Below are 24,480 nucleotides of genomic sequence, written 5' to 3' on the forward strand. Positions count from 1 at the left end.
AAATCGCAATAAGCGTATATTGATTGGTTTGCGCAAAAGTTATCGCGTCTACAAAATAGGGGATAGTTTTAGGGCATTTTTATTATTCATTTTTTTTATTAGTAATGGCGGCAATCTGCGATTTTTATCGTGACTGCGACATTATGGTGGACACATCGGACACTTTTGACACTATTTCGGGACTATTGTCATTTATACCACGATCAGTGCTATGAAAATGCATTGCTTACTGTGTAAATTACAATGGCAGGGATGGGGTTAAACACTAGGGGGCGATCAAGGGGTTAAGTGTGTCCTAGGGAGTGATTCTAACTGTGGGGGGATGGGCTACTACTTACATGACAGCGATCACTGCTCCCGATGACAGGGAGCAGTGATCTCTGTCATGTCACTAGGCAGAACAGGGAAATCTTTCGCTCCGTGACACAATTGTGGGCACCCAGTGGACATCGAGTCCACGGTACCCGCGGTCACTGAGCACGCGGCTAGCGCGCCTACAATGCCGCTTCTTAAACTGTGTGTGTCCTCTCCAACTGCTGCCCGGGTGTATTGTGTACTTGAACCGCCCGCCCTGGCCCCGAGCTGGGGGTTTCCTCCACCGCTGGAGCCCGAGGTGAGCTCTTGCAATGGGGGGGGGGGGGTGTCATGGTGTCTACCACCCAGTCACACCTGAGCCCTGTCCAGAGCTGCTGTGGTAAGAAGGAGGAGTGCTAAGAGGGGGATGGTTGTTTTTACTGCCTGACACAGCTATATCATATATATAGCTGTGTATATAGCTGTGCCCAGCAGCACTCCCCCCACCGGTTATCAGCTATAATATCTACAGGTATAGCGGCTGAGCTGCCCACCCTGAGATGGTCTGATAACCAGGGGGGAGTGCTGCTGGACACAGCTATATACACAGCTATATTATATATATATATATATATATATATATATATATATATATATATATATATATATATATATATATATATATATATATATTATAGCTGTGTCCAGCAGCAACCCCCCCCCCATCAGACCGTGGGGTGTCTGCAGCCAGGGCTGCTGATGGGGGGGGTACCATCGGGCCGCTTGTAGGGGGCCCGATCCCATCACTTTAACAGGGGGGGGCGGCATCTTCAAACTTCACGATGTATTATACATGGGCATACATACTGTGAACAAATACTGTTCCCCCCGTGGCACACTGGTGGTAAATCATATTCCCTGGGTGTGTGGGGGGGGGGGCATTCAGTTCATCCAGAGGGGCACAGAAGACTGCAGGATAGAGGGACTTTTTTTCCTTTTCAGCACAGGCAGACTTACACAACAACCAATGCTGCACTTGCATAAGGTCCTGGCTCACAGTTCCTGCTGTTTTTGGAGTAAGATACTCGGCTTTCTCGCTGCCTGCCACCTTCAGCAAGTAAGTGCTGAGCACAGGACAGACTCCGGCTGAGGGAATCAGTTGCTGGCTCAGAGCAGCCTGACAGCTATCAATAACATCAGCGCAGCAGACATAGGCAGGTGCTGAGACTGATGCGGGGTGGCAGGAGGACTAATCCCAGTGGCAGCATACATGCCAAGTGTCCCAAGTACCATATCCATTACAATATACTCCCACCGCACTGACCTAGCTATCCTGCACATCCCGATCCACAATCTTAAATCACAATATATATATATATATATATATATATATATATATATATATATATATATTTGTATAGTCCATTGGTCCGTCAGCCTTCCAATCTGACGTCATGTGTGCTCGCCCCCTATAGAGTCCTTCTCTGTTCAGCTACTGTCTTCTGCTTGCTGACTACAGGGCCTTGTAGCAACACTTGTCAGCAGGTCACAGCACCTTGCCATCTTCCCTGCGGCCATCAGATCCCGTCCAGCAGGTCAGTTCCAAAATCAAAATTATTGGGGGGGGGGAGTGATGCAATGTTTTACCGCACCAGGTGACACCAACACTAGCACTGCCACTGCCTGAGGAGAACGGGAGGGGAAGAGTCGACTCTCAAGAGGCCGCTCCTTGTGCCCCCTTAATTTACCTGGGCATTGCCTATTAAGTCTGTATAGAGGCAGTACTGAATTGACCGCCATTCGCCAGGAGTCAAGTGTGGGTGGGTTAGCCAATTTTCATTTTAGAAGTACCTCCCGTCTGGCATAAAACAAGGAGAAAGTAATACACAGTTTAGTATATCTACCCCCCTCAACTTCATCCAGGTAGCTCAGCAAGAGCACCATTGGTTCCAACGGTATCTGGACCTCGCTCAGATCACTCAACATCCTGACCACCTCCTCCCAGCATGACCGGAGCCTGGGACAGGACCAGACCATATGCCAAAATGTCCCCACCTCGCTTCTACATCTAGGACAGTATGGGTCAAGTTGTGGGTATATGTTGGCCATTCTATACAGGGTGTAGTATGCCCCGTATAGAATGGCCGCTATCATAGAGGGAATAAAACTAGATATACAGTCCTCCCATCCATCCTCACCCAGGACTGGCATATCTGCCCTCCACCTGTCCAGGGAACGAGTGGCTTTAGTGTCATGAGCCACCGTCAGGTAGAGATATAGGGTGGAGAGGGGTTTCCCCAATCACGCTGGAGGTCAATAGGCATTCAATGGTGTCAGACTCGAGAACTAGCAATTCTTTAAACTGAGCCCCAATTGCATGTCTCATTTGCCAGTACCCAAATTCAAATGAGCTGGGTAGCGAATATAGGCATCTTAGTTCTTGAAAGGCCATGATCTCCCTGTTCAGTATGATATGTTTCAAGGTAGTGATCCCCTGTTTGGCCCACAGAAAGAAGTCCGGGATGTCACATAGGTGAGGTAACCTTGGGTTCCCCCAGAGCGGTGTGTGTGTGGGGATATATGATTTGGTTTGCTATATATATTATATATTGCCCTAGTGTTCTGCCAAGCCCGGATGGGGGCAGTCAAGGAGTGGTGAGCTTTCACCCCCCTGAACACCAAGTTGCTCAAAGCTGCAAAGGACCCTAGAATAGCTGCCTCCAGTGTTACCGCCAGATTTTGTTTGGGCTGAGAAAACCACCATCGCACCATGACGAGGACGGCCGCCCAGAACTACAAGAGGAAGTTGGGTAGCGCCAGTCCTCCTCCCGACAAGGGAAGGTATAAGATATGCTTTGCCACCCTAGGTGGCCCCCCAGCCCAAATAAATGAGGTCAGTAACCCCTCTAGACACCTGAAGAAGGCCTAAGATATATGTGATGGGGTGTTGTCCACCCATCAGTCATCTAGTGCTGTGTACTGCTGTTCTATAAAACAGCACAGTGGCCAAGTAGTTAGTACATCCACCTAGCAGCAATAGGGCCATTGGTTCAAATCCCAACCATGACACTACCTGCCTGGAGTTTGAATATTTTCCCTGTGCCTGTGTGGGTTTCCTCTGGGTACTACAGTTTCCTCCCACTCTCTAAAGGCATGCTTGAGGGCAGGGACTGATGTGAATGTACAATGTGTATGTAAAGTACGTAAATTGACAGCTTTATATAAGTACCAGTAAAAAATAAAATAATTAAAAAAAAACTGAAGTACGCTGGGAGTGATAGGGGTTATACCTTGCTGGTTAGTGTTTTTTTTTTCTTTTTTGCCGGTATCAAATTCCTTCTAAAGATGGACGGTAGTCTAGCTCAATTGTCCCAAAATTACCATCAATACTGTGTCACTTACGGAACTCAATGAAACTGATTTCATGGTAAATTTACTGTAACAATCATGTTTTAATATTTATATAACTGCCGATTAGGGATGAGCCGAACATCCCACGGTTCGGTTCGCACCAGATTTTGCGAACAGGCAAAAAATGTGTGCGATCACGCGAACACCATTAAAGTCTGTGGGACACGTATATGAAATATCAAAAGTGCTAATTTTAAAGGCTTATATGCAAGTTATTGCCATAAAAAGTGTTTGGGGAACTGGGTCCTGCCCATGTGACATGTGTCAATGCAAATAAAGTTTTAAAAACTGACGTTTTTTCAGGAGCAGTGATTTTATTAATGCTTAAAGTAAAACAATAAAAATGAAATATTCCTTTAAATATCGTGCCTGGGGGGTGTCCTTAGTCTGCCTGTAAAGTAGCGCATCTTTCCCGTGTTTATAACAGTACCACAGCAAAATTACATTTCTAAAGGGGAAAATGTCATTTAATACTGCTTGCGGCTGTAATGAATTGTCGGGTCTCGTCAATATAGATAAAAATAATTGAAAAAACCATATGGGTTCCTCCCCTCAGTCCATTGCTAGGCCCTTTGGGTTGGTATGAATATTAAGGGGAACCCCGCACCAAAATTTTTAAAAAATTGCGTGGGGGTTCCCCCGAAACCCATACCAGGCCCTTTAAGGATATTAAAGGGAACCCTGCGCCATTTTTTTTTTTTTAAATGGCGCGGGGGTCCCCCCCAAAATCCATATCAGGCCCTTCTGAACCCCTACACATTCACCAAAAAAAGTGTCAAAAAAGTAAAAAATGACAGTAGACAGTTTGGGACAATTCCTGTATGAAAAAAAAAAATGTCCTGCGATGTCCATTCATCTCCGACGCCCCGAGAAAAAAAAATGGAAAAACTCCTCCTGGATGGGAGACTCCTGCTGACTGCACTCTTTTTGCTCTAACAGCTTTTATATAGCTGAGGGCGGGGTCACCCGGTGATGTAAGCGAGTGAACCCGCCCCTTCTGACGTCATGTGACGTCACATAACATCAGAGGGGGTGGGGTCACCCGTTTACATCACCGGGCTATATAACAGCTGTCAATGTAAAAAGCCTGCAGTCACGAGGACGCCTCCCATCAAGGGAGAGTTTCCCTGATTTTTTTGTTTTTTTTCTCTGTCCGTCAGCGTTGTGAAGATGGATGAACGTCGCGGGACATTTTTTTTTTTAAAGGACTTGTTCCAAACTGTCTCCTGTTATTTTTACTTTTATTGACACTTTTTTTGGTGAATGAGTAGGGGTACAATGTACCCGATACCCATTCATATGGGGGGGCGGTATCTGGGGACCCCCTTGTTAAAGTGGGCTTCCAGATTCAGATAATCCCCCCGCCCACAGATCCCCAAAACCACCGGGCAAGGGTTTTTGGGGAAGAGGCGCTCTCCGCCCCCTTTTCCTGTGGCCTGCCAGGTTGCGTGCTCAGATAAGGGTCTGGTATGGATTTTGGGAGGGCACCCACGCCATTTTTTTTTTACATTTTGGCACAGGGTTCCCCTTAACCACTTCAATATACACTGTGTTATATAAACTACACTGCCTGCACTGACTTAATAGAGAGTATACACTGAATATCTAGTCTACTAAATGCAGGAATTATTTTATATATATATACATACATATACATATAGTATGTAGCGCACTGCTCCCTTATGTCAATGACCCCCGATCTTCCTTCCCATGCGACTTCAAAACACCAGTCTTTATATTTTATAAAACTTTATTCTTGAACTTGAGTTGGTAAAACAAGTAGATAGAAGATATGAGATGCCTCTATTAATTCTGGTTCCTGTCTTTGGTCTTGTGTACTTTCCTTTTGTGAACTGACCAGCATTACTCTGAATAATGCTGTGGATAAAAGATTCCAAAGTCCCAGGCCTTCACCGCCTATTACTGGAGAGTATATCTTACTAGGTCCTTGGACACATAGCAAGTTTACGGATTAGCACCAATGGGTTGCACTCCCATTGCTCACTCCCAATCAACAGTCCATGTTACTCACAGAAAGTCAATTTCCAGTTTCCTCCGTCCGCTTTGCTCCTACTTCCTCCTCCTCATGGTCTGGCGCATCCCTGGTTGGGACGCCTGGTTTCTCCTCTGGTCTACATGGCAATTTCTGCTCCTGCTATCCGGCTCTGGGGTCTCTGAACCCCTAGGCCTTCAAGCCTCCTCCAGCTGCACTCTCTACATCATTGTTTCTCAACTCCAGTCCTCAAGACGCCCCAATAGGTCCTGTTTTCAGGCCTTCCATTATTTTGCACAGGTGATTTGATCAATTTCACTACCTTAGTAATTACCACAGCTGTTTCATCTAAGGGAAATCCTGAAAACATGACCTGTTGGGGCGCCTTGAGGACTGGAGTTGAGAAACACTGCTCTACATGGTTCCAACTCCTCCAAAACCCTTCCAAACTCCTCCCCGGAAGCATGTGACCCCCAGCCTATATGCGAGTCCTACCCCTGCCAATACAATTTAATGATTAGTCCAGAGCTCTCCACATAAGTTGCCTGCCACTCAGGTCCCAAATCCTGCCTCCCTTCCAGAACATTTCCACTGAAAGGATGAGGGGACCTCCTTGAGCCAGAATGTAGGTGGCCACACCCCCCTCTATTCTAACACTCCCACCCATAAATAGACAACCAGGCCTAAGGAAAAAAATGCAAGGCCTAGGCCAAATTTACCTATCACTAATAACAGAACACACTAAGCATCCACCTGAATAGGGTGGGCGCTACATATCTATCTATCTACCTATAGATATATATCTATATCTATATCTATATATATATATATATATATATATATATATATATATATATAGATATAGATATAGATATATATCTATATAGATATATATCTATATAGATATATCTATATAGATATATATATCAAATACACTGCCACTAACTAACCTGCCTGCCTAATCTAGCTCAAACTATCTCTGTCCACACACTACAGTATACACGGCCGCTATGTAAGCAGCCTTATATAGTGTGGGGCGTGAACTTAGTCCCCCTGAGCCATGATTGGCCAAAGGCACCCTACCTTTGGCCAATTATGGCTCTCTCAGCAGAACGCACTATGATTGGCCAAAACATGCAGGTCAGGTGCATGCTTTGGCCAATCATCATACAGCAATGCACTGCGAATTCGCAGTGCATTATGGGGCGTTTTGCAGCACTCGAATTTCCCGCTAACGCCCCATATGTTCAGTTCGTTTTGTTTTAGAACAAACTAACACCCGATGTTCGAGTCGAACTTATGTTCGACTCAAACTGCGGGCTCATACCTACTGCAGATATATATTTATATATTTTTTAATATCTGCCTGAATTTTACCTTTAATGTGTGCCAACATTATCAGTTGGACCCTGCCATAATGTATGTGGTTCAATATCACAGGTTCCATTCTATTGTGTATAAATATAGCACCATTAAAAAACATCTCTCAGAAATAAAGGTATTCTATAACTATATTACCTCTTTTTGGTACACTCCATTGGGTCTGGATAGGAGAAAAACTGAACCAGACTTCACAAGTTGCATGATCTTCGTAGTTCCAAGTGTCTTGGGGAAGTGAAAGGAGATTCTGAGTAGTCCATATGCCATCAAGTACCTCCACAGAAGTTAGCTTCCCTTTGAGATGCCTTCCTGAGATTTTCCAGGTCACATGGACTGTATGAAGAGCTCCACTTACTATGCAAACAAGCTGAGTAGGAGCCTTGCGATCAGAAGCCATTGTAGGAGCCAAAATATGAATGCTTTGGATAGCAAAGGTATCTAAAACACCAAAATGTGAGAAAGCATTGTTTTAATATTAATAGGGTTTATTTAAAATGTACTGTGTTGTACAAAGAGGGGGATGATTAAAACTTCAGTCATGTTTAAATTGTTCTCTGTGAGATTTACAGTTTCTTTTTGATTCAGTAATAGAGTGTCACAAGGACAGAAAGTTTTGGGTTATATCTCTAATGAAGCCAAAGACAGCAACAAAAGCGCATTTATTTAGAAATATGGAATAGAACATCATCATTCGTTTTTTATCATTCTGCGTTTGTTTTTTCAATGATACCTGCACCCTCTTATTTATGGTCATGGTGTCATCAACAGCAAGAAAAACTTGTCGTAACATTGACTTTGCACAGATGCTCAATGGCAACAATATGAGGTTGACTTACAAAAACTGGACAGTGCAAAATCTGGTGCAGCTGTGTATGGTAACCAATCAGCTTCTAACTTCAGCTTGTTCAGTTAAGCCGAAAGAGGATTGGTTTCTATGCAGAGCTGCATCAGATTAGCATTCTTCAGTTTTAGTAAATCAAACCCTAATTTTTTTATTGATGCTTATTGCAAAATCACAGCATTTCATTGGTGCTCAGGAAAAAGCTTTTCTTTGGTGCTCAGGAAATGTTTGTTAGGTTAATGTCACAGTTGTGCCACATACACACGATCGGATTCTCCGACAACAAATGTTGGATGTGAACTTGTTGGCGGAAAGTCCGACCGTGTGTATGCTCCATCGAACATTTGTTGTCTGACTTTCCGCCAACAAATGTTGGCTAGCAGGTTCTCAAACTTTCCGCCAACAAATTTTTGTTGTCGGACTTTCCGATCGTGTGTACACAAGTCCGTTGAACAAAAGTCCACAGATAGTCGGAATCAATGCTCACCGAACACAACATTAGCAGAAGGAGCCCAAAGGACTATTGAACTTCCTTTTTATCGGCTCGCTGTACGTCTTGTACGTCACTACGTTCGTAACTGCTGGCCAACATTTGTGTGACCGTGTGTGTGCAAGACAAGTTGGAGCCAACAACTTTCGAACAAAATTTCATGGTTTTGTTGTCAGAAAGTCAGATCGTGTGTACAGGGCATTAAAGTATAAATAAAGGCAAAACTTTTGCTTTAGCTTTGGATAGAGTGGAGAGCGATTAGAACACCCATCCATTTTTATTGTTGTCTGTTCACCCTCTCTATTTGCCCTGTTTACCATTAGCATTGAAAGTAAAAGAAAATCCCAAATTTTTTGGTTGTCCTAGGAAAAGTAATAGCGGGAAAATCTTCCAAGAGGGAAACTAGTTCCAGTTACCTAAGCAGAAAAAAAGAGCAGCGCCGCTCTAAGGGTAGTAGTGTGTATAAAAGGCTTTAATAGTGTTTAAAATATGCACTCACATTTAGGCTGATAAAAACAGGCATGTTACTCTTTAACATCATGAGATCACATCCGGTGGACCGCTGGGCTGTGGAGGAGTCATTCCCCGGCCGCTTCAGGTGGCGTCCGAAGCTCCGAGGTATGTGGTTCCGTCAGACAGTACGTCAGCTGGTCCGTGGGTGGAGATGTCAGATGCTGGAGAGCCGGGGGGCGTGGCCATAGCGCTAGTTCCAGTGACCTGAGGGTTCCCAAGGGATTCCCTTTAATGCGCAGGGATTTCCTCTCACTTCCTGCATTGGATATGGGACGGGGAGTGAAGGTAAATCTCCCCAATGGGACACAAATGGCAAAAAAAAAAATAAACCAACAGGGGTTATAACCTCCCTTACTCTAATCTAAAATGAAAAAAAAAAAAGATTTTGGCTATAGTTCTACTTTAAATATTATGATTGGTGGTGAACAGTGACCACGCAAATACAATTGCTATGCCTCTTACCTGCTTCATCTTTGGCATCAATGCCTGGCAGCCAACCATCCTGTAAGGTTATAAATCTCCTCCATGTGACATTAGGAAAAGCAATTGGCCAACATTGAAAGGGTGAAGAACTGGAGATGTCACACACTCCTATATACTTTTCAGGTTGTAGCCCCACCCCAAGCTCTTTCCTTTGTCACTCTCCACAGCTGGCAGCATATGTAATGTGACTTCTATCATATGTCAATTATCATCCTTACCTCACTACATAGTGATGAAGAAGGTATGGGTGGGGGAGGACGGCTTTGTTATCCACTCCACTAACTCTTCTCCATGTTGTGGCTCAATAGCACGGCCATCAAGTACCAAGTACTTGATCACTACCCAATACATGCCAATGTTTTTGTATTGTCCTCTTAATATTCTGGTGTTGTACAGAAAAGGTGGTTATAAATGGGAGAGAGACCTTAGTATTGATTTCATCTGGCTGTTTTACCACTAACAGAGGCATCCTATCTAACTCCCATACAGATTTTATTGTGTCACATAGTGATTCTGATATGTACCCCTTCTCTATAAACCTATCAAAGAGGACAGCTGCCTGAGTATCAAACTCATCTATCACAGTACAATTACGACTGAGGCGCATAAATTGACTCTTAGGTACCGATCTTAACCAAGGTTAAGAGTGGCAGCTGTCCGAGGGAATATAGGAATTCCTGTCAGTGGATTTGAAAAAAGTGGTCGTAACAAACCTCTCCCCCTTCACCGAAATCTTAAGGTCCAAAAAATTGATTTCCTCCATGCTGGACAGAAAATTTAATTTGATGCCCCTTTTGTTATTATTAAGTATCTCCATGAATTCAAAGAGTTTGGAATTGCTACCCTCCCATAGGAGGAGGACATCATTAGACGACCAGCTTTTTAGTACATTTTTTATGGGTCAGTTACTGTGACTGGGGTAACGCTTATCAACTTAAATAATTATGCTTACTGTATGCAGATTTGGGACTGTACTTAAGGGGTCATCACCCCGTTTTTTTAGTTTTAATTAATTTAATTTGTGCACCTTGATCTAAGCCTTGAGTTGCTTTTGTTTCGTAATTTGGTTTAGTTTTATTTTTTGGTATTCATTTTTTAGCATCTAGTGTGAATATCATATTTTTATTACCGTATATACTTGAGTATAAGCCGACCCGAATATAAGCCGAGGCACCTAATTTTACCACAAAAAACTGGGAAAACTTATTGACTCGAGTATAAGCTTAGGGTGAGAAATGCGCAGCTACTGTAAGTTGAAAAGAGGGTCAACAATACAATGCCCATTTGCAGCCTCACTGTGCCCATTTGCAGCCATAGGTCCCCTGAACCTCAAACTTTGTAGTTAAGGGTTCCTAGATGCCCCCTAGTTGCATCCAAAATTTGGGGTCTCTGGACCCAAAGAGTCCTGAAATTACATTGCTGCAGATGGACACAGTTGACCGAATTTGTGGCCCCGTCTCTTGGGGCCACTTGGTGCTAGGAACCCCCAATTTGGTTTGCAAACCCAGTGGAACTAGCACTATAACATATCCAAAGCTGGACCTAGCACCAAGTGGCCCCGAGATACGGTGCCCCAAATTTGGTTTGGAAAATGTCAAGCACTTTTTCTGCAGCAGAGAATGACATTTTCCGAACCGAATTTGGGGCCCCGTATCTCGGGGCCACTTAGTGCTAGGAACCTTGCCATTGGTTATGTTGTAGTGCTACTTCCACTGGGTTTGCACACCAAATTTGGGGTTCCTAGAACCAAGTGGCCCTGAGATACGGGGCCCCAAAGTCAGTTCGGAAAATGTCGTTCTCTGCTGCAGAAAAGTGCTCGAGTATAAGCGAGGGGGGCATTTTCAGCACAAAAAAATATGCTGAAAAACTCGGCTTATACTCGAGTATATAAGGTAATTTGGTATTTTGTCAGTAGTATGTATATTATGTTTTTAGATTTTTGCATTATATTTTTTCCTTTCCTTTATGAATTGGGATTTCTTAATAGTGACATTTTTACTTTCAACCACTAGATGACACTATGTTAGACTTTGGGGTCTGTGACACCATTATACAAACTTTACTACTTCCTGTTAATTCAATCCGGAAGTGGAGTTTGTGCATTAGGTAACACCCATAACTGGTGGCTAAGAGAGAGGATATATATATATATATATATGTATATATATATATATATATATATATATATATATATATATATATATATACACACTAGGCTGACTGTATATGTATAATATATATATATATATATATATATATATATATATATATATATATATATTAATAAAATAACTACCTGCCTGCCTAATCTAGCTCAATCTTTCTCCGTCACGCCAACAACACTATACACTGCCGCTATGTAAGCAGCCTTATATAGTGTGGAGCGTGGACTTAGTCCCCCTGAGCCATGATTGGCCAAAGGCAACCTGCCAATTATGGCTCTCTCTGCAGAGCGCGCTGTGATTGGCCAAAGCATGCAGGTCAGGTGCATGCTTTGGCCAATCATCACACACTAATGCACTGTGATCTCGCAGTGCATTATGGGGTGTTCTGCTTACGTTCGACTCGAACATCAAGCTCATCCCTACTTGGTATCAGACTTTTGGCTGCTTTCATTATGTGAGGTATCACGGATTCCTTGTATTGTTTTTTTAGACTTTTTACCCCATGGAATAAGTATGTCCAAGGCTCTTTTAGTATTTCTATAATGGTAATTTCTTTTATTAATTGCAAAACCTATTTCCAATCACTTTTATTTTTGTACATTTTGAACATGAATTTTTGAAGTTAAGAGAATGCTCATCCAAGAAATACTTTAGAAACAAAACACTCTGGTAGGGCTGTAAAAACCATTGAACTTATGACATGCATTTACAGTATGATTATGCAGACTACTCTAAGTTCACGTGCTTAACTGCTTGCTGACCAGCCGCCGTCATTATACGACGGCAGGTCGGCACGATCCCGCGAACTGTCATAGCTATACGTCGGCTCGCAGGATCGGAATAGCAGGCGCGCCCGCTGCACAGCGGGGGTGTCAATGCTCGTGGCCAACGGTCGCAATGACCACCGACCACGAGCGATCGCGAGCACGAGGGACAGAACATGGAAGTGTGTGTGTAAACACACAAATCCCTGTTCTGTTCTGAGAGCAGGTTTGAAGAAGAAAGGTTTTCCGCTCAGATCTTGTGATGTCAGGAATGGAATTGTATAATGATGGTTCTGATAGAACATTAATGTTAGAACAAAAAAAGGGGGGGGGGAGAGGAGGGTGTCCATAGCCTCTGTGAGCATAGCACTGAAAAGGGAAGAGGGGTTCCTGGTTGAGAGAGGCTTAACAGCGGTGTCCAGTGTGTGGAAGCTCCACGCTAACCACCCTGGAACCCGGAAGCGGAAGTGATGTCAGCGGTGCACAGGAAGTGTCCAGAAACAGATAGGAGATAATACAGGCTACGCGCTCGGGGCTCACAGCTCCTTCTAGAGGCCAGTAGAAGGAGCTGTGAGCCCCGAGCGCGTAGCCTGTATTATCTCCTATCTGTATCTGGATACTTCCTACGCTGACATCACTTCCGCTTCTAGGTTCCAGGGTGGTTAGCTTGGAGCTTCCACACACTGGACACCGCTGTTAAGCCTCTCTCAACCAGGAACCAACATCCCCTGAGGTGAAGGACCGCCAGTGAAGCCTGCACACCAGCACATCCCAGGACAACACAACCCCTGATGGACATCGCCACCCCATCTGAACTGACTTACCAGTAAGTGTATGTATTACACCTTATAACAGTGTCAGCAGAGTTGGCGCCTCCACACCCCCTTTCCCTTTTCAGTGCTGTTCTGAGAGCAGTGACAGATCGTGTGTTCCTATTAGCTAGGAACCACGATCCATCACTTCCTCTAGTCAGTCCCCTCCCTCTTCAGTTAGAATCACCTCCCAGGGAACACAGTTAACCCCTTGATCGCCCCTAGTATTAACCCCTTCACTGCCAGTGACATTTTTACAGTAATCAATGCATTATTATAGCACTGATCGCTCTATAAATGCCAATGGTCTCAAAAATGTGTCAAAATTGCAGATAGCCGCCATTACTAGTAAAAAAAAAAAATAATAAAAATGCTATAAATCTATCCCCTATTTTGTAGACACTATAACTTTTGCGCAAACCAATCAATATATGCTTATTGCGATTTTTTTACCAAAAATATGTAGAAGAATACATATCGGCCTAAACTGAGAAAAAAAACTGCTTTTTTAAAAAAAAAAAAAAATGGGAATATTTATTATAGCAAAAAGTACAAAATATTGTGTTTTTTTTCATAATTGACACTTTTTTTTGTTTATAGCGCAAAAAATTAAAACCGCAGAGGCGTTCAAATACCACCAAAAAAAAGCTCTATTTGTGGGAGAAAAAAAGGACATACATTTTGTTTGGATACAGCGTCGCATGACCGCAAAATTGTCAGTTAAAGCGACGCAGTGCCGAATCGCAAAAAATGGCTCGGTCATTCAGCAGCCAAATCTTCCGGGGCTGAAGTGGTTAAAGGATATCAATGTATTTTCTATGTTTCAATTATGAAAGGGGAAACAAGATAAAACAATGGATGATATTGTTATGAGATGGGTCCATTCAAGCTTCTACAAAGCTTGCGGGGAAAAAGAAAGATTAGTAAGCATTTTAAAGGAAAATGAGTGTTTGGGATTGTATACACTTTAAGCAAACTTCAATCTATGTGCTAATATTAGCTTTTGAGTCAAATCATATGCCGTGATATACAGTGGCAGCCCAAATACATACAGGTTTTCTTATTTTTAAAGCTATTTTAATTTTTTATTTTTTAGATAAATCGTAAAGGGGATTAAATATGCTGTTAGCAAAAAAAAAAAAAAAAAACGAAAAACTATCAGTGATTCATTAAGAACGTTTCTTTCACTTTCTGTTCTGTAGTTAGATATTAATTTTCTAGTAGTTAATGGGGGTCAAAGGGTCAATTATTTTTACCATAGTGATGAAAGCGGGATGAAACATTTTCTTAGAATGAACAAAATTCTGTTAGTGAATGTGGGATTCATTTGGGAAATTCCATTCTTTCTCTAATCGAAGATAAAAGCAAATTTTATTTTCAAGCACTTTTGGACAACATTTATTAACTTTCTGATCAAATGTACTTGCAAGATTTTTCATACAAACGTTAATAAGAAAAGCCAGACCTTTTTATAGAAATACAGTTCTGTTTGGGACATTTAGATACTGTAAGTGAAACTCAAAGTGAATGTGGAAAGTGGATGGATACCAGGACATCTAGGTGAAATGTACACAATTTTGGGGAAAGCATACAAACTTTATGTATTTTAATGTCACAGTCAAACTCTGCCCATTTTAATTAATAAAACTTCATGAACATTTTTAGTAAACTTTTGTTCTATTCCTCAACACTCACGTTTATTTTGTGGTATAATATCTAATTACATCTTACCTTTAACTATAAGAGTTGTCCCATTGCCAAGCACTCTCAGCACAGCTGTATAGCTGAACATGCAGTAATACACTCCAGAATCCTCCAGACTCACATTGTATATTTTCAGTCTTGCCTGGTGGTTTTCTGACTTACATATATATTTATGCTTGTCATTGTCAGCTAAACAGGATTTAACCCTTAGAGGAGCCTTATTGGTTCTTCTCCGTAGATGCCAGGTGATGCCAGTTCCTGCATCTAAGGAGTCGCTGGATGTACAGAGGATAACTGCAGTAGCACCGACCTCCACTGACACTGTGTTTTGCGGCTGATAAAGAACAACCTGGGCAATGGTCACTGCAAAACAATGTTAGAGATAATAAGTCATGGGTGCCGTCAAACAAAGAATTATTTTCAAGTCCTATTTAATCCTAGTCCTCATGTATAACATCCAAAACAAACAATCTTAGGCTTTTTTTTATAATAGAGATTTTCATTGGTCTTCAGGTTTAAACTCATGTGGAACCTTTGCTTTGATAACAAACTGTTTACATTTCTGATCACCACTTCTCATTCACCTACAAGACTTCTCTGTTGAGGCTCCTTGTTTCTGGAACTCTTCTTCCTCATATTTTAGAATGACTCTTTTGTCATTCCATCTCCGAAATGCCCTTCTCCATGCCATCAGACATTCCCCAACTCTCCAAGTCTTTGAATGGCCTTTTATTGCCCTTCTCCATATTATTACACATTCCCCAAACCTCTAAGTCTTCAAACCTGCTCTCTATGCCACCAGATATCCCCCAAAAGTCTTTGAATAGCCTAATAATACCCACATTACAATATCTAGAAAATGCATTCTCACCATTAAAAAACAGAAGTAATGGCAGCATCAGCTTCATACTTGTTCTTAAGAAGCAACATACAGAAAACATCTGTAAATTGGTAGTTAGGTCACAGACCACAAACCTGCATGTAGAATACTGCTTAGGACCCCTCCCATTCTCTACTTAGAGAACTCTATATCCTGTCCTGTTCATGTTCAGGTCTCTTTTATTTAAGATTGAAAAATCTGCACTTAATGATATCTCAGCACACAGCTACAGTGCCTCGAAAATGTATTCATATCCCTTGAAATTTTCCACATTTTGTCATGTTACAACCAAAAACGTAAATGTATACCAACACAAATTGTCACATAATTGTGAAGTGGAAGGAAAATGATAAATGGTTTTCAACATTTTTTACAAATAAAAATGTGAAAAGTGTAGCGTGCATTTGGAATCAGCCCCCCTGAGGTCAGTATGTAGAACAAACTTTTGCTGCAATTACAGCTGCAAGTATTTTTGGGTATGTCTTTACCAGCTCTGCACATCTAGAGAGTGAAATTTTTGCCCATTCTTCTAGCTCAAGCTCTGTCAGATTGGACAGAGAGCATCTATGAACAGCAATTTTTAAGTCTTGCCACATATTCTCAATTGGATTTAGGTCTGGACTTTGACTGGGCCATTCTAACACATGAATATGCTACCATTCCATTGTAGCTCTGGCTGTATGTTTAGGGTCGTTGTCCTGCTGGAAAGTAAACCTCCGCCCCAGTCTCAAGTTTTTTGCAGGGTATCAGAGTAAAGGGGGCTGAATACAAATACACGCCACACTTTTCACATATTTATTTGTAAAAAAAAAAAATTGAAAACCATTTATAATTTTCCTTCCACTTCACAATTATGTGCCACTTTGTGTAAAATTCCAATAAAATACATTTACGTTTTTTGGTTGTAACATGACAAAATGTGGAAAATGTCAAGGGGTATGAATACTTTTTCAAGGCACTGTAAATACATATGGTGTCTGTTATATTCTAATTTTGTGTAGCTAGTCTTGTGATTCAAGCACCCTTGTCAGCAGATACAGATCCTCAACCTTCACTTCAACTACATCACAGTTTGGTCAGTATCACTACCTCAACCTGCCAAATTGGACCATAAAAACAGCACCATACTGACAATGTCATCCAATTATAAAAAGGGGGAATTGGGGAATTTGGGACTTTGAATGAAAGCCATGGCCGAGTATGGTCATGTGCCTCTATCCCTATCATTAAGAGGAAAAGGAGCAAAAATTCAGCAGGAAACAACAAAAAGGGTGGGACTTTGTATGAAGCTCATGGTAACAAAATGAATAGAGTGGTGGATAGTAGAGTATTTAATAATAATAATGCATAGATACATGTTTACATACAAGCCTCGTACACACGATTGGATTTTCCGATGGGAAATATGTGATGACAGGCTGTTGTCGGATTTTCCATGGACAAATGTTGGAAAGCAGGTTTTAAAATTTTCCGTAGACAAATGTTGTCAGATTTTCCAAGCGTGTGTACACCAGACCATCGGACAAAAGTCCAAAGTACAAACACGGAAGCAAGGACGAGCCAGAAGTGGTCGGTCTTGTAAACTAGCGTTCATAATGGAGAATTAACATTCGTGACGTGGCAAATTATGAAATCTCGAAATGCAGCGCATATTCTCTTCTTCCTTAATGGGATAATAATGAAGCTGCTTTGCTGGTGATACTGATGGAGTTATTGCAAACAAATTTTCAAAGGCTTTTTTTTCTAGTGATATCAAGAATAATATTATTATGCTTTTTCTTTTTTTTTTTTTTGGGCAAGTTACCACAACACCATTATCCTGTAGTTTTTAAGATCAAAGATACAACTATGTTGGTGTCCCTTGTCAATTTTACATTGTATTTTTTTAAGTGTAACTGCCTACTCCCAAACTGTCATTTGAAGTAAAACACATAGCCAAGTATTATTCTCCACAATTTTTTTATTGTGCATTAAAAAAAGAAAACAAATAAAATTAGACATGCTATCTGCCAATAGAACTTAACCAAAAAGTGCATTCTATGCATCCAAAAATATAGAAAATATACCAAATCAAATCAATATTATTCAACCAAAAAAATAATGTCAAAGCAATAACTCCAAGGCCAATAATAAATAACACGTACATATCTCCTCCGATTCCGCAACATGTCTGGTTAACGAACAGCCCTTCAGAATAAACTGAAAAGCACGTAATGAAAAGCGCAAAATGAAATACGCGAATCAACACTCACCAAACTTCTAACACGAAATTAGCAGAAGGAGCCCAAAGGGTGGTACTAAAGAGCTGAAAAAACATGCAGTACGTCACTATGTTCGTGATTGTTGGACAACAATTGCGTGCCGTGTGTATAAAAAGACAAGTTACGAGGCTTAAGAGCTGTGAAAATGTGGAATACACTCCCTCGAGGGCTGTTTCTGTCCAGCTCAACAGATTGCTTTAAAAACAGCTTGGATTATTTCCTAAATGTACATAGTATAAATGGATACTAATATTTATAGGTAAAATTTATCCAGGGAATATCCGATTGCATTTTTGGGATCGGGAAGGAATTTTTTTCTCCTGCTGGAGCAAATTGGATCATGCTTTATTGGGGTTTTTGGCCTTCCTCTGGATCAACTGTAGGTATAGGATTGTATTTTTATTTTTTTTCCTTTTATTGGTTGAACTAGATGGACTTGTGTCTTTTTTCAACAGGACTAACTATAATATCAGCATGCCGAGCTGTGATTAGGAAAGGGTTTTGGTGTTATTCAGAAGAACTACTAGGAGCAATAGTGATGAGAAATGTCCAGTGACTTACAATAATTAGAAATAAACTCTTAAAAAAGTCTTAATTTCATTTAAAAAAATATGTATGTAAAAGAGTTTAAAGTGCAATAATAAATATTGAAAATAACAGCACCAATATATACACAATATAAAATATACAGATCACAAGCAAACTTAAGAGAGCCAATCAGAGTGGCTCTGTGTGATCCCTGTATACCGTACATCACAAATGTAAATAAAACGTGGCAACAATCCATCCCCTGCCTTTGCTGACGATCTTTCTAAGTTAGTAATGCTGCTCATACTGACTGGCAATGAAAGTGTCAGTTAAGGGTACTCACTGAGGCCGAGATGCTGAGAGCGGTAACCTCTTGCGACTAAGCGCACTCCACTCCTGGAGATGGTACAGGGGGTGAAGGGCACAAAGAGGCACGGGTCACCAGCAGGCTGGGCAGGTCTTGCGTGAAGGTCACCGGCAGGGAGAGAGCTGTACAGGAATGGAAGATGCTGAAGCTCAGGAAGGAGGATGAACAGCTGATCCAACAACAGGCCGGGGGTCAAACACCGTTGACTAGTAAGAGTCTCTAGATAGGCAAAAACAGTCTAGTGCAAGGACTGTTATCAGGTCTGTCAGCAGGCTGATGACTAGTACTGAAGATTGATAGGAAAAGTCCGTAGGCAGGCCGAGGGTCAAACACAGGTGACTGGAAGCAGAGTCTGTGAGCAAGCCAGGGGCCGAGCACTGAAGACAATAGCAAAGTCCAGGAGCAGGCTGAGGGTCAATCACCGGAGACAGGAAGCAATATCCGTAGACAGGCCGAGGGTCAAACACAGTAAGCAAGTGGAGAAGTCCGTTAGGCAAGCCAAGGGTCAGATGCAGGTAGAGACCAGAGCAGGTCAAGGTCAATCCGGGTCACAACAGGTAATCAAGAATCAGGATACAAGCAGGAAACACACGGGGAGCTGAAAGACAAACCAGCAATCTGATCATGACACAGAGTGGCTTTTATAGGCCAGTGGGAGGCTCATGTTGTGCGCGCTATTGCGTACGCCGTTATGCTGAATCGCGCACGCGCATTAGCCGTTTAGCTGAATTGCACACAAACATTAGCCGTTTCGCTGTATTGTGCCCAGGGATGCGCCGGAGTGCCGCTCTACCACGCATGTGTGAAGGAAGGCAGCGATATTGGGGAGACTGGTACTTGCCTCTTTCCTGACAGAAAGGGGGACACATTGCACAAGGGGATACATAGAGTAACAGTGATATATAGATATAGATCATGAAGGGGAAACGCTGACCACCAATGCCATGGTGGGAAACGCTACTGACCACCAACAGCTGGTACACTCACATTTAAGGGAGCATATACCATTGACCATACCTCCCAGCTTTCTTAGATGGGAAAGAGGGACACCTTTTTAGAGCTAGGTATGGAGGCAAAGAACATACCCCTGCCACACTCCCAACTGCACAAATTGTAAACAAGGAACATGCAGAAAATGAGGTAAAACCACAAGTCCATTTTATCACAAATTCCTTCATACCAGCTGTTCAAAGCAACAAATTTATAAATTTAAAAGGTTTAGCTTTATTAAGTTAAGATAAAAGGATTAGCATAATTTACTAGTTTTGACTGTTAAACAATATATGGTTTAAAGCAGAACTAAACTATATCTGAGCATGACTAGTGTAGTCCAGATGTACCCCATTTTTACCCATACTGTTAGCCACCCATACTCCACCCTCTTACCAACTTAATAATGAGACCACACCTTTCATCTGGAGTATAAATGGCCATAACAGCCTTTTATTAAACAACTGTATAAAAATACCTCCAATATTAACTTCAATATGAATAACATATAAACTCAGATAAAACAACATGTTTTAAACAATCTGTTGGTCAATGACGGAGCTACCCCAGTTTACCACATATCCACAAGAGGGCACTGCAGGAACATGTTTCAAAACTGATAAGGCCTCCAGCTGTACCGCTCTCGAGACAACCCCCTCCCGCAGTGCAACATACCGGTATTCCTTTCAGGAATACACAGGAGGGGCCATACTATTGCTGACCCCCCACCCCTTTTAACCTTTTATTTACCGCTACCATCACCGACCAACAACAACAAACCAGCCACAGCCCGAAAGGATGAAACCTTATCCTTAAGGGCCCCTCCACACCCTCAAGGCCCGTTGTATTCCATCCTGCAAACCCATGGTCCAAAGATCCGTCCCCACATCTGTGAGGTGAACCCCATCCCTCCTCAAATAGAGGCCTACATTTATCTCGAGCTCTCTGTGCCGAATCACCATGCCCCCTTGTTGAACCAAAAACCTCCCCACCACCTTGTTGACACGTATACGAGCCTTGTTAATCCTTACCACAGACCTAGCATTGCGCCACGAAGTTCGTGCCACAATATCAGACCATAGTAGCAAAGTGTTCGGATAAGTAGTGTGCAAGTGCAACAAATCCGCTTTTACATCCTCTATCAGTTCCCTGACCGTCCTCACCCCCAAATCGTTACCTCCAGCGTGTATGACCAACACATCCGGAGATCTATCTAGCCAGGCAAATCGTTCCACCTCTGAAACCACTCTGCCCCACATCATTCCTGGTCTCCCCAGCCACTTGATAAAAACCTCCCTTCTCGATATGCCTAACTGGCGCCCATCTGGTCTCGCATCGCCTCTCCTTGCCCCCCAACAAACGTAGGAGTGTCCCAGTATCCAGAACGAGGCGTGGAGACACTCCATCTGAAACGAAAAGACAACAAGGCAGGGTGATATCACCAACGCAACAAACAAAAAACACCCACTACCTATATGTGAAAACCAAACTTATACAACATACGGGTTTTATTTATTTTTTCATTTATTTTTATTTATTTATTTTTTTGTTTATTTTTTTTATTTTTTTTAATTATTATTCCACTGCTAATTGAGGGCGAATGTATGAACGGAATCTCTTTGATTCCCATCTACCGATCCTCATCCAACCCGCATCTGGCAGCTTCTGTGGCCGCCCCAATGCGGAAGGAGTGTGAGGCGTATGCCTTCTCATCCAAACCTATCATCGATAAGCATTTTCGAAACACCGCCACGAATTGTAAGCACCATTCTCATGACATAAAAATGGACCCTCACCTACCGGTCTAATCTTTCCAAATTCACCAACCGTCCTCACCGGACATACTGGCGATCCCGGTAATGCATGCAGCCACACATCTATGCCTTTTCCCAATTGGTCTGTTTTCGACCTCCTCAGCCGTAAACACACCCTCCCCGTACATGCCCGCACGTCCTGCACCAAAATACCCCCCGCTTCCTTTTTGGATGGGCTGACCAACTCCCCTACCCGAAACGCCCCAAAAAACGCCAGCGAAAAAGCCGCTGTAAACAGTAAACATTCATAACTTGAGCTGCACACCAACCCTAGCTGATCACAAATTGCCAACAGGTTGGCAAAAGTGACCGGTCTACGGTTATCTTTTTTCTTGTGCCCCTTCCGGTACCCTTTTAATGCCTACCGTACCCAAAATTCCTTCGTCCAATCCTCCATCCCCTGTAACTTAAACAGAAACGACAGCGCCGCCAACTTCTTACCAATAGACGATACCCCCACCCCATTTTCCATGTTCCTGGACACAAAATAAAGGACCAATAGTCTCAACTCTCCCCCGTCATCCTCTGCTCCGGATTCCCGTACAAGTCCCAACCATTCTCCCCATACCTTCACATAGGCCGACCATGTGGACTCACTCACAGACTGTTGTATCCATCCTGCGGCGACTCCAAGGCCAGCTCCCAGATCCAACCCGGGCAAGGAATCCCTTCCTTCTCTGCAGCCGGAGCTAATTCCCTGAACTTGTCCCACTGAAAGCGAGACAGTGAATCAGCCAGCGTGTTTTCAATCCCAGGTATATGCACAGCATATATGAAAATATTCAATTGCAAGCACCGTAATACCAACTGTCGTAATAGTCTTATGACAGGTTGAGAAGACGCTGACAAGCGATTGACTACCTGCACCACTCCCATATTATCACAGTTCAGCCGCAACTTTAAATTCTGACAAGCCTTGCCCCATAATTCCATAGCCAGAACTACTGGAAACAATTCCAGTAGTACCAAGTTACGAAGGAAACCTGCTTCAACCCAGGATTTTGGCCATGGTTCCGCGCTCCATTGACCCTTAAAGAACGCCCCATATCCAGTAGATCCCGCCGCGTCAGTAACCAATTCTACATCGAAATTACTTACCGGACCAGACATCCACACTGACCTCCTGTTGTATTCCGACAAAAATTGATACCATATTTTTAGGTCCTCACGATGATCCTTAGTAAGCCTAATGAAATGGGCCGGTGCTTTTACCCCAGCTGTAGCTGCAGACAGCCGTTGGCAAAAGACCTTACCCATGGGTATGATTCTACAAGCAAAGTTCAACTTACCAAGCAAAGATTGGAGATCCCTCGGCTGTATTTTCTTCATCCCATGGATCCGCCTTATTTCCGTCTGCAGATCCACTAACTTTTCTTGCGGTAACCTACATTCCATTGCCATTGAATCAATAACAATGCCCAAAAAGCTAATCTCTGTGGTGGGGCCCTCAGTTTTGTCAGCGGCCAGGGGAACTCCAAACCGTTCTGCAATGTGTTGCAACGTTGACAATAAAATCGCACACACACTGGAAGAAGGTGGGCCTATGCATAAGAAATAAATAGTGTATCATAGATTCAAGGCCGGACACCTCTCTTACCACCCACTCCAAAAAGGAACTGAAAACTTCAAACATGGCGCAGGAAATGGAGCAACCCATAGGTAAGCATTTGTCCACATAAAATTGTTCCTGCCACTGGCAACCCAGCAGCCAAAAGCTGTCCGGGTGTACTGGAAGCAGCCTAAATGCCGCCTCAATATCAGCTTTTGCCATCAGTGCCCCTTTTCCATAGCGCCTGACCCATCGAACCGCTGCATCAAACGAAGTGTATGACACGGTGCAGACGTCCGGGTCAATGAAATCGTTAACCGAACCCCCTTTTGGAAATGATAAGTGGTGAATTAGCCGAAACTTATTCGGCTCTTTCTTTGGCACCACCCCCAGAGGGGACACCACCAAGTCATTCAATGGTTTTGCCTCAAACGGCCCCCTCATCCATCCTAAAGCCACTTCCTTTTCCAATTTCTCCCCCACCACCCCCAGGTGTTGCAACGCAGATTTTAAATTCCGTGCTACTGGAGGAACCACCGCCAATGAACACGGAATTTTGAACCCCTCTCTAAAACCCTCAGTGATCAGTAACGCCGCTTTCCTATCCGGATACTTACTTAGGAAAGGTTGCATCCTTTCCACCTTCACCGGCGTCATCCCTCTTGTGAGCAAACTCCCCGGTACGTTTACCTTTTTTGAAACACCGAGACAGGGTGTGGGCTCCCCCACAGCCTGAACACTCATGCTTGAATTTGCAGGACCCCCCAAACTTACAGGATCCTTCATTATACTGCCAGCATACCCCCCATTTTCTGCCGGCCGGTAGTCCTGAGGAGTTAGTACCCCTGGCCCCCCCTTGAAATAACTGAGGCGGGGTCCTAGCCGACGACATCAGTTTCATCCATAGGCTAATATCCTTATGGTCCCAACGCAGAGCCAGACGCACCGCTCTGCGTTGACGAAACTGCTCATCGTAACGTAACCACGCAGTTCCCCCGTACACTCTATGTGCCTCACCTATAGCATCCATATAACAAAACAACCCCGAACAATGTTCAGGGTTCTTTTCGCCAATGACACTAGCCATGATAGCGAACGCTTGCAACCAATTCACAAACGTCCGCGGTACCAATCTATATCTCCTCTTCTCCTCATCCTCCTTCTTGGAAACGTCGGGTTTAACCCTATCCAGGTTAAACTTTTCCAAAGGCAACAAGGAGAAAATTTCCACGTACTCACCT

The 24,480-nt window shown here is 42.9% G+C and overlaps 1 protein-coding gene across 1 annotated transcript in view; it reads right to left on the reverse strand.

Moving 5' to 3' along the window:
- The window catches only part of LOC141116349 (immunoglobulin kappa light chain-like), a 39,257-nt gene extending 23,468 nt beyond the window's left edge, over nucleotides 1-15,789 (reverse strand). The window contains exons 1-3 of the mRNA XM_073608576.1: nucleotides 15,722-15,789; nucleotides 14,878-15,213; nucleotides 7,217-7,516 (exon numbers count right to left, since the gene is read on the reverse strand). Coding sequence (XP_073464677.1) covers nucleotides 7,217-7,516; nucleotides 14,878-15,213; nucleotides 15,722-15,758 — 673 coding nt within the window. The 5' untranslated portion in view covers nucleotides 15,759-15,789. The remainder of the gene's footprint in view (nucleotides 1-7,216; nucleotides 7,517-14,877; nucleotides 15,214-15,721) is intronic.
- Nucleotides 15,790-24,480: the final 8,691 nt, after the last annotated feature.

Source organism: Aquarana catesbeiana, linkage group LG13, assembly GCF_042186555.1.
Source record: "Aquarana catesbeiana isolate 2022-GZ linkage group LG13, ASM4218655v1, whole genome shotgun sequence".
In the NCBI taxonomy this organism is placed as follows: Eukaryota; Metazoa; Chordata; class Amphibia; order Anura; family Ranidae; genus Aquarana; species Aquarana catesbeiana.